This window comes from Oncorhynchus kisutch, linkage group LG13, assembly GCF_002021735.2.
Source record: "Oncorhynchus kisutch isolate 150728-3 linkage group LG13, Okis_V2, whole genome shotgun sequence".
NCBI classification, from domain to species: domain Eukaryota; kingdom Metazoa; phylum Chordata; class Actinopteri; order Salmoniformes; family Salmonidae; genus Oncorhynchus; species Oncorhynchus kisutch.
In genome coordinates this window covers 44,504,061-44,520,108 of record NC_034186.2, presented here as the reverse complement: position 1 = coordinate 44,520,108, position 16,048 = coordinate 44,504,061, and the positions used below count along the sequence as shown (strand labels likewise).

The 16,048-nt window shown below is 42.5% G+C and overlaps 1 protein-coding gene across 1 annotated transcript; it reads left to right on the top strand.

The window, feature by feature from the left end:
- Positions 1-8,324: 8,324 nt before the first annotated feature.
- Positions 8,325-11,766, top strand: fpgt (fucose-1-phosphate guanylyltransferase). The gene is made up of 4 exons (XM_020498545.2): positions 8,325-8,726; positions 8,883-9,050; positions 9,205-9,297; positions 9,494-11,766. Exons 1-4 carry the CDS (start codon positions 8,654-8,656, stop codon positions 10,888-10,890), a joined length of 1,731 nt encoding a protein of 576 aa, XP_020354134.1. The 5' UTR covers positions 8,325-8,653; the 3' UTR covers positions 10,891-11,766.
- Positions 11,767-16,048: the final 4,282 nt, after the last annotated feature.

Genomic DNA, 16,048 nt, shown 5'->3' with positions numbered 1-16,048 from the left:
GCATCCCTCTGATGAGTTTCCAGTTTTCAATGATCTCCTCGTCAGCGATCACAGAGTTATCCAGGGTCTTCAGTAACCAGATGCTGTTGACGATGCAGTGTCTGTATTTACCCTTTAAGCACAGGGGGCTTTGTCGTAGAGGGTCAACGCTGTGAGGTTAGGACGGCCTGACAGATCCTCAATGTTCTTCCTAGTCCCCATGTTGTTATCATGGAGAAGCTGGAGTCATCTCAGGCTGTCCTAGAACACTACGCCAGGCATTGGAAAAGACAGATGGAAAACATCTAGCTCTGGTCCAGGGCGTTAGTGCTCGTTCCACCACTAGTGTACCTCATGAACACTAGTGGAGGAACGTGTACTAATGCCCTGGACCAGAGCTAGAATGCATCATGCTCACATTTCATGTTCTGCAAAATGTGGAACAAGTGTTCCACACGTCACACACATGTTGTTTCACACATTTAGCACACATGTTGTTACACATAATGTAAAACTCCTTTAAAAAAAGGTGTAGAAGTCTGACACATCCAAAGCATCCGTAAAACTCAAAGGCTGTGTCTCATGACCAGAGCCCAATGGGGCCTGTATGGAACTATAGTGAATAAGGTGTCATTTGGGACAAAACGTTTAAGAGAGCAAGATATTAGTCATGACTCATAAATGTTATAGTACGATACAGAATATAAATGGATCACTATGTTAAACAATCACATACACAAAAGATAGAGACAGTAGCATCCAGGTATTGCGAAGGAATACGATATACCACATAAATATCACGTGAATTGAGTCGTATCCAGAGAGGTTGTCTGACCTCAATGGGACTTCCTGGTTAAATAAAGGTTAGGCTTTAAAAAAAAATTAAGTACCCAATCTCCTTTTAGGTCCTAATTAGGTCCTAATTCAATAGATGTACACATGCAATAAGAGAATCTACCTTGGTTACGAAATTGTCCACCAAGATGCATATTCTAAATGACCTGCAGCATGCCCAATTGTCCAGGTTTTTCAGCAGTAAGCTGCCATAACGACCTGTTGAGGGTCAGTTTCGTTCTCTTCCTGTTCCAAACCTGCCCATGGCTCAGTATAAAGTCCTCTGGGCATTGAGTGAATCATTTTCTCCAGGGGTATTCATATTTTCCCTCTAATTTGTTGAGATATATTATAGGCTAGTCGTGAATATTACAATAGTAGTTTAGCCACATTTGTTTGAAATTACATCTCACAAAAACCAAAAGTTGCCAATAAAGAAAAGATCCTACAATGATATTAAATAAAAATCATGTTAAATATTTAGCTTTTTTTGTTGAGAATTAGATTTCTGATAACAATTAAGGTATTCACTGCGCAGTGTTGCCATCCCAGTGTCAGTTTCGTGTTGTCATGGCTACAATTAATATGCACACCTTCAAAGGTTTGGCTTTGCAGAGGCAGAGAGCAAGCAAGGTGTTTCTCGCTTTGTTGTCACCTTCTATCAAGTAAAAGACAAAGGTATTCTCATAACATTTTGTCCAGTTTCAATAAAAGACTACCAACAGCTGTAGGTAATGGGGCTAAGGCTATTAACCTGCCTGAAAGAAACGAACGGATGACTAAATGTTGAAAAAAAATGTTTCTCTGAATGTAGGCTATGAATTGGACTGCATTCATCATTGAACCTTTAGCATACACATTTCTACAAGCATCACAACTAGTCCTACACTAACTAGCCCAATTGCTTTGGTCTGTTGCCTGTTACAGCCTATGTTGCGCATTTTACACATGGCAGCCCTGACCTGAGTGAGCAAAAACTTTAATGGTAAATCCAGTGTTGGGGAGTATAGTTACATGTAGCTAAACTAGTAATTTAACTACATCTTGCAGTGCCTTGGTGGTAGTTTAACTAAATTCAAATCCTGGTAGTGTTTTTAGTAATAAATTACTTTTTTTGTGATGTAGCGGTGTAACTACTGGACACTACACACTACTTATTTTGCAAAAAATTAAAAACATATGGGTGAGGTAGACAATCATTTGCTTTCTTTGTCGGCATCAGACCTGACATTTTTGTGTTAATAGGCTTAATTACACATTCTGTTAACATATGACTCCAAAGTGATCTGTTGTTGCAATTTTGTAGTCTATATATGACTCCAAAGTGATTTGTTTTTGCAATTTTGTAGTCTATGACATTGAAGATTTGCAGTGCCTTGCGAAAGTATTCGGCCCCCTTGAACTTTGCGACCTTTTGCCACATTTCAGGCTTCAAACATAAAGATATAAAACTGTATTTTTTTGTGAAGAATCAACAACAAGTGGGACACAATCATGAAGTGGAATGACATTTATTGGATATTTCAAACTTTTTTAACAAATCAAAAACTGAAAAATTGGGCCTGCAAAATTATTCAGCCCCTTTACTTTCAGTGCAGCAAACTCTCTCCAGAAGTTCAGTGAGGATCTCTGAATGATCCAATGTTGACCTAAATGACTAATGATGATAAATACAATCCACCTGTGTGTAATCAAGTCTCCGTATAAATGCACCTGCACTGTGATAGTCTCAGAGGTCTGTTGAAAGCGCAGAGAGCATCATGAAGAACAAGGAACACACCAGGCAGGTCCGAGATACTGTTGTGAAGAAGTTTAAAGCCGGATTTGGATACAAAAAGATTTCCCAAGCTTTAAACATCCAAAGGAGCACTGTGCAAGCGATAATATTGAAATGGAAGGAGTATCAGACCACTGCAAATCTACCAAGACCTGGCCATCCCTCTAAACTTTCAGCTCATACAAGGAGAAGACTGATCAGAGATGCAGCCAAGAGGCCCATGATCACTCTGGATGAACTGCAGAGATCTACAGCTGAGGTGGGAGACTCTGTCCATAGGACAACGATCAGTCGTATATTGCACAAATCTGGCCTTTATGGAAGAGTGGCAAGAAGAAAGCCATTTCTTAAAGATATCCATAAAAAGTGTTGTTTAAAGTTTGCCACAAGCCACCTGGGAGACACACCAAACATGTGGAAGAAGGTGCTCTGGTCAGATGAAACCAAAATTTAACGTTTTGGCAACAATGCAAAACGTTATGTTTGGCGTAAAAGCAACACAGCTCATCACCCTGACCACACCATCCCCACTGTCAAACATGGAAGATGGTTAAAATTGATGGGAAGATGGATGGAGCCAAATACAGGACCATTCTGGAAGAAAACCTGATGGAGTCTGCAAAAGACCTGAGACTGGGATGGAGATTTGTCTTCCAACAAGACAATGATCCAAAACATAAAGCAAAATCTACAATGGAATGGTTCAAAAATAAACATATCCAGGTGTTAGAATGGCCAAGTTAAAGTCCAGACCTGAATCCAATTGAGAATCTGTGGAAAGAACTGAAAACTGCTGTTCACAAATGCTCTCCATCCAACCTCACTGAGCTCGAGCTGTTTTGCAAGGAGGAATGGGAAAAAATGTCAGTCTCTCGATGTGCAAAACTGATAAAAGACATACCCCAAGCGACTTACAGCTGTAATCGCAGCAAAAGGTGGCGCTACAAAGTATTAACTTAAGGGGGCTGAATAATTTTGCACGCCCATGGAAGACGGTTAAAATTGATGGGAAGATGGATGGAGCCAAATACAGGACCATTCTGGAAGAAAACCTGATGGAGTCTGCAAAAGACCTGAGACTGGGATGGAGATTTGTCTTCCAACAAGACAATGATCCAAAACATAGAGCAAAATCTACAATGGAATGGTTCAAAAATAAACATATCCAGGTGTTAGAATGGCCAAGTCAAAGTCCAGACCTGAATCCAATCGAGAATCTGTGGAAAGAACTGAAAACTGCTGTTCACAAATGCTCTCCATCCAACCTCACTGAGCTCGAGCTGTTTTGCAAGGAGGAATGGGAAAAAATGTCGGTCTCTCGATGTGCAAAACTGATAAAAGACATACCCCAAGCGACTTACAGCTGTAATCGCAGCAAAAGGTGGCGCTACAAAGTATTAACTTAAGGGGGCTGAATAATTTTGTACGCCCAATTTTTCAGTTTTTGATTTGTTAAAAAAGTTTGAAATATCCAATAAATGTCGTTCCACTTCATGATTGTGTCCCACTTGTTGTTGATTCTTCACAAAAAAATACAGTTTTATATCTTTATGTTTGAAGCCTGAAATGTGGCAAAAGGTCGCAAAGTTCAAGGGGGCCGAATACTTTCGCAAGGCACTGTAGATATGATGATTCATCACAAAGTAGTTTGGATGTAGCCAACTACCTTTTTAAAGAAACTTTAGTTGAGTAAACTATATTTTCTTAAGTGTAGCTTTAGGGTAGCTTAACTTCGTCCAGTGTGAAATCATTGGTAGCTTGGTAAACTACATTTTAAGAGTAGCTTCCCAAACACTGGCAAAATCACAAAAGCTCTTCGTTACGTTCGTTTTTACAACTCACCCTTTTGCTTGTTTTGTGATGGATATGATGTCCACACCTTGTTGCCTGCTGACACTTTTTCCTTGTTCTTCTTCTTTAAATTTGTATAGGCAGATCGCAACCAACAGAAAGGTGCATACACGCCACCTACCGTGCTAGAGTTTGAGGCCGTTCCTTTTAATTTATTTCTCTTATCGAGCCCCGTGTTTCCGCCTACTGTTCTGGAGTGTGAATTCGTTACACTGTGACACAAAAGGGAAGAGAAAAAAAAGGCAGGAAAAAGGGAAGAAGAGTTGCCCTACCATCTAACCCTACATCCATTAAAACCTCACCACTATTCTACCACTTGACCCTATCTGATCCTACACCAGGCTGGCAGCCAACACAACTTGTAACTCCTCTGCAGTAACACATCTTACACCCAAGTACTTCTCTGACGCTGCCACCACAACATATATTTTCTGTGATTTATGTTCACTTTCTGCAGTACAGATGATAAACCATGGCCATAAACGCTAAGACGCCAACCTCACTGAAACACATGTTATTCTTATCACTCTCTATTGGCCTCGGGCCTACTCACAGGGAGCCTCTTAGGATCCCTCACCCTGGACCCACCTTCCTCTACTACTCTCTTCACTGTCTCAGCATACGACACCTTCCCCACTGGGCACAGACGTTAATTCAACATCTATTCCACATTGATAATTTAACTGACGTGACGTGGGTCGATACTACTCTGATCCTGGCAACCTCGACCTGCCTTTCTCTCACCGGACACTTCTGATCTCCAGCACCATGGGTACCCGTACAGTTCACAGCTTTTTCCACTGATACTACACATTCCTTTATCTCATGGCCTCCCGTACACTTATCACTTCTATGAATCTCCCTCCTAACGCCCTGCTGCAACATAAGCATAAACTTGGCAAACTGTAATGGGTTTGGGACAAAAGCTCTCACGGGATAACTGACAGATGCTAACTTGACTTTGTCGGGTAAAGACGGCATCAGGACTCAGCAGGACAGACAGCGCCTTCTCTGTTTCACCACGCTCTACACCAGGTCTGCGTCGCTCCAAACGGCGGGCATCACAGACACTGGGAATCTTCCATTTCAGTTGGTCCTCCTCAACACTTAACATCAATCGAGTTATCACTCCTTTCAATGGTGGCCTGATCTGGAAAGCAAAGCAAGTCACAGGTCTTGTCCCGAGGCACGTGGTGCCTGCTCCGTCTGGACAAAAAACACACAACACACACACAATCATCACGATTTAACAGTCCCCAACCTCTTCTCCACCCACCCTGATACCCAGGGGCACAACTTTCACTGGGGACAGGGGGAGGACATGACATTCTGAAATTGCATTTCTAACCCCCCCCCCTCAGACACCTCTGAGCGGTCGGGTAGGCTGTTTATAGTAATTATGTCCTCCCCCACTTCTAAAGCCAAAGTTGCGCTCCTGCTGACACCACATATGGGTCAGCCAGAAGGCAAGGATTCCTTCTCTCCAAAAATCTCACTCCCACTGGGCTCCCACAGGCGTGAACTCGGCGGTGGTCACCGCACCTCAGGCCCTTCTCGGAGGTTTCTGAAGATGCTCTGGATTCAGTGCCGGGGGCAGTGGACTCCAAACTCAAATCCATATGTTGTGCACTCTTCTTTCTCTTCATCTTCTCCAGGATGGTCCCCACGAGCCCAAAGACGGTCTCATTGATGTTACCAGCAGGGCTGTTTTGGGGCCGGGCAGCCTTTTTATCAATGGCTTTCTCAAAAAAAAAAGATTGATGACATCTTTCTCATCAATCTCCCCCCTCCATATTAAAACCTTTGTGTTGTGACAATTGCTTTGTTTGCTCTATAACCTGTTAATGCATGTGCCTTGCGACTATGATATAGAAGCCTAAAGGCCGAGACAATAAGACAGCTATGATTTATTGCAAAACCGGATAGCGACCTCTTCCGGTGAAGTCCACAATGCATATTACATGTAACAAACAGTTACATGACCTACAGCATGGTCAAGCAAGTTAATGTTTCTGACATTTTCGGACCACTATCCAACTATTGATTTAGAACCACATAGATTTACCACACGTCACAAAGAAAACAGGAGCTGCCTCCAATATTCCAGCACCATTTCAACTTCAACATCATCAAATCACCTCTGCTTAGTCTAATACAGTGTCAACTAAAAGATACCAAAAACGATTTAGTCTAATCTACATAAGCTAAATATGATGTGTCTGACCGTGGTTCTGATTGCGCATGTGTGTGCGCGAGTGCGTTCGTGCAAGTAGAAAAACATGTTGATTCACCCTACTTGTCGAGAAACGCCAATGTCATCCTCCTCTCTTTCTTGTTGATGAAACGTCTATCACTCTGTCATACAGTACACACTTTTATTTTTTGTTGTCCTAGTCTAACTTCCATTCATGGACAACGTGAGCTAGCTAACATTAGCCTTCTACATCTAGCTACAAATTGCATTTCCACCCTCACAGGCCAGGGGTACAACAATGTATGAATTAATGGTTGGATCAGAATCGCCATTATAATCATTGGCCAGTACAGAGAACTAAGTAAAACCACAAGTCCAAATCACTATCTCCATCCATGGGTAATTTAGGAAAGGGACCATTTTAGCTAGCTAGCTAGCCACCAGAGGACAACAACACAATGAGACGCAACAATTCGAGTTGTTTATGTTATCTAAGTGATTTGATTGGAGAGATGCCAAATCCAAGCTGGCTTCCTTTGACTATTTTTTTCAGGCAGGACCATTCACAGTTGAGCTAAAAGCTGATTGGCAAATGTTTTATAGTTTTTTTGTCAAGTGTTGCCAAATGCTCACTGAGTTCGCTTACATTCAATGCAACGGATGGCAACAATGTCATACACGTTTGGACCAGACAGCATAAGATAGATGGCCTTCAAGTAGAGAGACAGAGGGGCGCTGTTTCGCTCCCCTGGATGCTTTCTCCTGTGAGATACATTCAGCCTCTTGCGAATTGAAGGAAAATTATGAAACACAAAAAAATACGAGACAAAAGATATATTATTAGTAATTTTTATATATATTTTTGGGGTAAGCCTGGCTTCTCTTGGCTTCCATGGATACACACCACTGCTCATCAATGTCATTTTCGGCCTTCTGTAGCACTATATCAAACATGTTCTTGCAGGTGTCCACGTCTGATGGATTTATTTATAAATACGAGTGTGCTCGCATACTCCCTTAAAAGACATTCCCTTGAAAAACTCCCAAGTGGCGGTCTAAGGCACTGCATCTCAGTGCAAGAGGTGCCACTACTGTCCCTGGTTTGAATCCAGGCTGTATCACATCTGGCTGTGATTGGGAGTCCCATAGGGCGGTGCACAATTGGCTCAGCATAGACAGGGTAGGCCGTCATTGTAATTAACTAACTTGCCAGGTTAAATACATTATAAAAAGCGGCAATAGTGCTGTTTGTCCATTTTGAGACGCCATAGGCAGTTTACACTTCCTCAAAATAGCCAGAATTAATCTAAAATCACTCAAGAAATCGGTCATTAATTGCAGTATTTCTCAAGAAAACAAATGTGCATTAAAATTATTCGTCTCTTGTTGAATGACAACAATGACTTTATTGAATAATCCGTATATATATATATATATAATTTATTTTTTCGGACACCGCCAATCCACTCAAAACTTCTCGACACACCAGTTGAGAATCGCTGGGCTAAAACCTTCTGTGTCATTGAATCGATTAAATAATTCGTTACTTCGTAACTAGTTTCTCGCTGCCAGACAGAATGGCAACTTTTGTCAGCCTTGTACAACGTTGTGGTCAAATATGGTGGATAAATAAAGATGTCCTTTACCATTGATTTTTTTTTTCTTCTAATTTCCGGGTCTTAAGGTCGCATAGACACCAATGCGATAGCAGCTGGGCCTGGTCTGCTTAGTTCGTTGAATGTATATGAACGAGAAGGAGGGAGTGGGTTATCTCGCATCCTCCTCCCTCTCTGATTGTAGCTCTCGGGCATAATAATAATCATGTGACTAGACCCGGAAATTAGGCAGGTGACATCACTGCAGCAGTTTCGAGTCAGAACATTTCAATTTCAATCCATTCCATATCCACAAGAACTGAATATGCTACATTTAAAAATTGAATGACGCAAATGTGATGTTAGTAGTTCTGCGGATGCCCGTTTCGTATGCATTAGACCACTTGACTTTGAGCCAGGAGAATGAACGTACAAGGAAGTAAAAAGTTGCAAATTGCAACAATGGAGAAACTTGAGAGATTCGATACATTACGTGGTAAGTGTAGCCTGTTGTAACTATTCAAACTTGAAGGGTTCAATGTAAAAGCTTTAGGACAGTGACTTCTACAAAATTTTATTGATAGGCAACAGTAGCCTAGTCACCAGTCATAGGCTATCAGTGTCATTTAAGTAATGTTTGTTTGTCATTTAGGTAAGCAGGTGCAACCTGGAGAGTTTTGGGATCTAGTTGTTTTAACTGCTGTAGATGACAACCAGAGAGAAGCATACGAACTTCAGATCTCAGAGAAACTTGGGAGGAAAGAGATCCCACTTGGCATTTCATATCACGTGTTCTCAGATCCACCTGGAGCCAAAATAGGTGAGGATAACCCATCCTGATTTATGTGCTGATTATGGACCAGTTTGCCTTTTGAATCACATTGAATAAGATTACATGGACAAAGAGGACCCGATCCTAGATTCCTATTCGGAGAACCTTGATACACTTTGACTGAATTGAACTTCTCTCGCAGGAAATGGAGGCGCAACACTGTACTCTCTGCAACGGCTGGAAGACATCTATGGGAAGGCTCTGGGTGGATACAGGATCCTTCTGATTCATGCAGGTATAATCGCTCATTACATTGTAAAACTGTATATTAATCGGAAATTATGTAAAAGTGATATAAGTGTAAGGTAGGCCTATATTATTGAACATAATTATGCAAGCACTACTGTAAGTCAATTGTAGGTCACATTGGATAAAAGTTTCTGCTAAATGGCGTATATTTTTGATTGTTCAAATAACTTTGATTTTCCTAGGTGGATTCAGTCAGCGTTTGCCCAATGCCAGTGCCCTTGGGAAAATCTTCACTCCCATGCCCTTGGGTGACCCTCTTTACCAGATGCTGGAGCTCAAACTGGCCGTGTTTGTGGATTTACCCAAGCACATGAAACCGGGTGTGCTGGTAACCAGTGCGGATTGCATAGAGCTCTACAGTATAGCGGAGGATGAGAACATCAGGTTTGACAGGTCTGGGTTCACTGCTCTAGCCCATCCCTCCCCCATCTCCATTGGAACAACCCACGGAGTCTTTGTGCTGGACCAGAAGGAGAAGTCTGTATTGGCCGACATGGAATACAGGACCTGCCTCCATTTTCTGCACAAACCTAGCGTCAAGAAGATGCACGAAAACGGTGCTGTGTGTAAGAGCCAGGATAGCTGTATGTCACTTCTGAGTGATGCAGAGTTTGTGTACACAGACAGTACATATTATGTAGATTACAACACTGCAATGTCGTTGCTTAGTCTATTCCGAGAAGTGGGTCCTTTGGGCTGTGAGATCGATGCCTATGGGGACTTCCTTCAGGCCCTGGGTCCCCAAGCCACGGTGGCTTACACCAACAACACTGCCAACGTCACCAAGCAGGAGAGCAACCTGGTGGAGATGCGTCAGAAGATTTTCCACTGCCTTAAGGGAACCCCGCTCAACCTGGTGGCTCTCAACCACTCCAAGTTTTACCACATCGGCACCACCACAGAGTACCTCTTCTACCTCACAGAGGACCCGTGCCTGAGGGGTGAGCTGGGACTATACAAGGTGCTAGGCTACAGCCCAAACTTTAGCTTTAAGGTCTGCTGTGTGATGCTCAGTGACGTGAAGCCCGGCTGCTCTTTAACTCCAGGCTCGGTGGTAGAGTACTGCAGGCTGGAGGCCGGGGCTCATGTTGGCGGGCGGACCATACTCAGCGGCTGCTGGGTAGGTGCGGGCCTGAAAGTGCCTGATGGAACCTTCATGCACTCTCTCTGCGTGAACCGGGAGGGCCAAACCGGTTTTGTTACCGTCACCTTCGGCATCGAGGATGACCTCAAGAAGAGCGTGGGGTCCCCTGCGAATATGGAGGGCTTGAACCTGTTCGGGGCCAGTTTGGTCGAGTGCCTGGCCAAGTGGGGCCTGAGTCCCGAGAGCCTGAGGTTCTCTGGTGACACATCGAGTTGTAGTCTTTGGAACGCCTGTCTCTTCCCTGTGTGCCCGGACATGCGCAACTCCTTCTCCCTGACTCTGGAGATGCTGCAGCCGGGCGGGTCCACTGTCACGTTGCCCCCAGGCACCAAGCTGATGTCTCTACAGGAGGCCCTGCAATGTAAAAACTTGGAGGAGATGCTCAAGTACAGGAAGAAACTAATGGAGGATGTAAAGATGAAGAAATTGAGCTGACTGTGAGCTATAGTGATTAGGCTACTATTGATTGTAATACCATTGTGCCTTTTGTAATCATGATAGGAAGGATTGTGTGTTAAATTGAACTGAAGTAGGGATGCAAAGTGGTGGGCTTTTGGTAGCATTCGAGTACAATGGTTGGATCAGCTATTTGATACATAAATGGGACATTTAGATGTAGCTTTTTTTTGTTACAAAGATGTTATTTCTGTTGTATATAATTTAAAAAAAAATGTCTATGGGGAAACGATTGGGTAATGGCAATCCATTTTGTAATAATGACAGAAAATATTTGAGATTTGTGTTTGTCTCTTAATTGTCCTATGCTGGTGTGGGACACTTTCCTCAGAATTAAAATAGATTCTGGTACTGTGCTCAAATTTAAGGGACAGCTTTTGACATCCTGTACAGCAGTGCCAGCTCTAGCCTTTTGGGGGGCCCTATGAAGCAAGATTTGGTTGGGGGGCCCCCCACCAAGTGAGCAATTATTTTTGGTGGCCCCCCTCTTGACAACAGAGAGAACATTTTAAGTTTTAAAGCAAGGTTTCTGCAGTTCTACACATTTTGCAATGGGGCAGAGAGAATTTTCTGAAGTTTTAAAGCTAATTTCCTGCAATTCTACACATGACTTATTCCATGTTAATGATATCTGAGTGAGAGTGACAAACAAAATCAGTATGGGCCCCTGGGCACGTGCCCTGCTTGCCCGGTCTGTAATTCGGCTATGACTACAAGATTAGCAAACTGAGTAGATTGATAAATTAATCAAAAAATTGTCATCTGACATGGGCTAATTGAGTGACTGTCAGTGACTGACAAAACAAGAGGAAAACTGCTGATGCACAACCACATTTCGAACTTGCATCTTGTGTATTCTACTATTCTAACTCCACAGTAAGTCGAGCCCCGACTGTCGCTTATGCCTGGAGCCGGCCCTGCAGCAGTGCTTCCCAACTCCAGTCCTTGAGTACCCCCAAAGGAACACAGTTTTGTTGTAGCCCTGGACAAACTCACTTGATTCAACTTGTCAACCAATCATCGAGCCCTGGATGAGTTGAATCAGGTGAGTTTGTCCAGGTGGGGCCTACAACAAAACTGTGTGCTGTTGGGGGTACACGAGGACAGGAGTTGGGAAACACTGCTACACAGTAATATATAGGTAGTGGCCTATCGGCATTCAATCAGAGGCAAGTTTCCAGTCTATGATGTCATGCTGGTATGATTGTTTGGTTTCCCCAGAGAGAATATCAAATATCCACCAGTCTGAAGTCCTGAGTGCTCTGGAGCAGGTTTTCATCAAGGAATCCTCAGTACTTTGCTCCGTTCATCTTTGCGTCAATGCTGACTAGTCTCCCAGTCCCTGCTGCTGAAAAACGTCCCCACAGCATGATGCTACCACCACTATGCTTCACCTTAGGGATGGTGCTAGCTTTCCTCCAGACGTGATGCTTGGCATTCAGGCCAAATAATTCAATCTTGGTTTCATCAGACCAGATAATCTTGTTTTTCATGGTCTGAGAGTCTTTAGGTGCCTTTTGGCAAACTCCAAGAGGGCTGTCATGTGCCTTTTACTGAAGAGTGGCTTCCGTCTGGCCACTACCATAAAGGCCTGATTGGTGGAGTGCTGCAGAGATGGTTTTCCTTCTGGAAGGTTCTCCCATCTCCACAGAGGAACTCTGGAACTCTGTCAGAGTGACCATCGGGTTCTTGGTCACCAGAGGTGTAAAGTACTTAAATAACAATACTTTAAAGTACTACTTAAGTAGTTTTGGGGGGTATCTGCACTTTACTTAACTATTTATATTTTTGACAACTTTTACTTTTACTCCACTACATTCCTAAAGAAAATTATTTACTTTTTACTCCATATACTTTCCCTGACACCCAAAAGTACTCGTTACATTTTGAAAGGAAAATGGTCCAATTCACACACTTATCAAGAGAACATCCCTGCTCATCCGTACTGCCTCTGAGCTGGCGGTCTCACTAAACACAAATGCTTAGTTTGTAAATTATGTGTGAGTGTTGGAGTGTGCCCCAAGGCGATAGGTACATTTATAAAACAAGAAGATCGTGCTGTCTGGTGTGTTTTAATATAAGGAATTTGAAATTATTTATACTTTTATTTTTGATACTTAATTATAACAAAATACTTTTAGACTTTTACTCAAGTACTATTTTACAGGGAGAGTTTCACTTTTACTCAAGTATGACAATTGGGTACTTTTTCCACCACTGTTGGTCGCCTCCCTGACCAAGGCTCTTCTCCACCAATTGCTCAGTTTGGCCTGGCGGCCAGCTCTAGGAAGAGTCTTGGTGGTTCCAAACATCTTCCATTTAAGAATGATGGAGGCTACTGTGTTCTTGGGGACCTTCAATGCTGCAGAAATATTTTGGTACCCTTCCACAGATCTGTGCCTCGACTCAATCATGTCTCGGAGCGCTACAAACAATTCCTTCAACCTCATGGCTTAGTTTTGGCTCTGACATGCACAGTCAAATGTGGGACCTTATATAGACAGGTGTGTGCCTTTCCAAATCATGTCAAATCAATTGAATTTACCACAGGTGGACTCCAATCAAGTTGTAGATACATCTCAAGGATTATCAATGGAAACAGGATGTACCTGAGATCAATTTCAAGTCTCATAGCAAAGAATTTGAATACTTATGTTTCTGTTTTTCATTTGTAATACATTTGCAAAAATTTCTAGACCTGGTTTCGCTTTGTCATTAAGGGTATTGTGTATAGATTGCTGAGGAAAATGTTTTTTTTTAATCCATTTTAGAATAAGTCTGAATACTTCCCGAATACACTGTAACTCAGTAAGTCAGGCAAACAATGTATAATGCTAACTCATATTAAGATGAATGGAAGAAGCTGAGTGAGTCGTACTGCGTGATCATCGAGAGGCTTGAGGAAGTTTTTGCAACAGTTTAAAAAAAAACGTATTCTGGGATGATTATTACTATTGGTATATGTTTTGTTAAATATATTATATTTTAATGGCATCGATTATGTTTTACATTAGTGTAAAGTACAATGTAATAACTAATGGAATTATATGTTTTTACACTCGATTTACAGTATGTTGTATTTGTATGGCTCAGCTCTGATTAAGCTTCCCAAAAGGTGAACTTCAATTACCGGACAGGGAGTGGGCTGTCCCTGTTGCATCTCTGCTGCATGTTTGGAGGTATGAATGACCAATTACTATTAATATCCTATTACCAAAACATGACAGTGTTTTACAGTACTGTTACGCTCTTGGCTTGACACCCATTAGCTCATCAGCTTTGATTGTTAGCCTGGTCCCATATCAGTTTATGTTGTCTAGCCAACTCCTAAGGTCATGACAATATAGCACAGACAGATTTGGGTCCTGGGTAGGAGTCCACATACGGACCCTGTGTCCATCGAGACTGACCGGGAATGGGCTCAGTGCTCTATACCTTGATTGTGTATAAGATGATAGTGTGGTGACAGTGTGGTGACACTCCTCTCAAAATGAAATGTATGTCATTTCAGGAGGGGATATATACAGTATATATAATAGGGATATATATATATACTGTATATATATGTCCCCTATATATTAATGCATTTATAATATGTTTACAAGTTCATTGGACATATAATGTGTTTAACAAGTTCATTAAATGTGTTCTCCTTAGTGAGTAATGAATTGCAATTTGCCTAATATTTTTGTAAAAATGATTCTATCCATTGACCTTTCATACAGTGATTGTGATGCATAGAGATATTTCATGGTGTTACCACATGGTGGAGCGCAAGTCACATCAAATACACATTATTGTTCTATTTTTCTTTCCTGATAAAATGCCTAGAGTGTGTCCAGTCCTGGGGTTTCAGGGGATCAGCAGTACAGATTTAGCCAGGTCACTGATCTGTTTGTGCTATCATGTCAACTCCTTGTCACTCATTGTCATGCCAAACACTCTGCTCAAACACTACAAGCGACCCCTGGATGACTCCCCTTGCAATGAGTACTCCCAGCTCGGAGGAGATGAGTGGAGGAGAAAGGGGTCACTGGGATACTCTGTCATACTCACTGACTGGCTTATGTTCTCTATCTGATATTATACACTATATATACAAAAGGATGTGGACACCCCTTCAAAGTAGTAGATTCGGCTATTTTAGCCACATAAAATTGAGCACACAGTCATGTAATCTCAATAGGCAAAGTTGGCAGTAGAAGGAACTTACTGAAGAGTTCAGTGACTTTCAACATGGCACCATCATAGGATGCCACCTTTTCATCAAGTCAGTTCATCAAATTTCTCCCCTGCTAGAGCTGCTAGCAGGGGAGAAGTACTGTTATTGTGAAGTAGAAATGTCTCGGAGCAACAACGGCTCAACTGTAAAGTGGTAGGCCACACAAGCTTACAGAGCGGGACTGCCGAGAGCTGAAGTGTCACGTTCTGACCATAGTTCTGTTATTTTATTCTTTGTTTTAGTATGGTCAGGGCGTGAGTTGAGGTGGGCAGTCTATGTTTGTTTTTCTATGTTGGTTTTTGTGTTCGGCCTAGTATGGTTCTCAATCAGAGGCAGGTGTCGTTAGTTGTCTCTGATTGAGAATCATACTTAGGTAGCCTGGGTTTCACTTTTGGTTTGTGGGTGTTTGTTTCCGTGTGAGTGTTTTGGCCACCCGGTACTGTTTCGGTTTTGTAAATTCACGTTGTTATTTTCTGTTTAGTGTTCTGAGTTTGATTTAAAAATCATCATGAACACTTACCACGCTGCGCTTTGGTCCGATCCTTACTCCTCCTCAGACGAAGAGGAGGAAATCCGTTACATGAAGCACGTAAAAATTGACTGTCCTCTGTTGCAACACTCAATACCGAGTTTCAAACTGCCTCTGGAAGCAACGTAAGCACAAGAACTGTTCATCAGGAGCTTCATGAAATGGGTTTCCATGGACGAGCAGCCGCACACAAGCCTAAGATCACCATGGGAAATGCCAAATGTTAGCTGGAGTGGTGTAAAGCTCACCGCCATTGGACTCTGGAGCAGTGGAAACGTGTTCTCTGGAGTTATGAATCACGCTTCACCATCTGGCAGTCTGATGGACGAATCTGGGTTTGGCGGATGCCAGGAAATCGCTCCCTGCCCGAATGCATGCCAAATGTA

Coding starts and splice junctions, on each gene's coding strand:
- fpgt (XM_020498545.2), top strand. CDS start 8,654: ATGAACGTACAAGGAAGTAAAAAGTTGCAAATTGCAACAATGGAGAAA. Junction 8,727..8,882: donor GAGATTCGATACATTACGTG/GTAAGTGTAGCC, acceptor TTTGTCATTTAG/GTAAGCAGGTGCAACCTGGA. Junction 9,298..9,493: donor GATCCTTCTGATTCATGCAG/GTATAATCGCTC, acceptor TGATTTTCCTAG/GTGGATTCAGTCAGCGTTTG.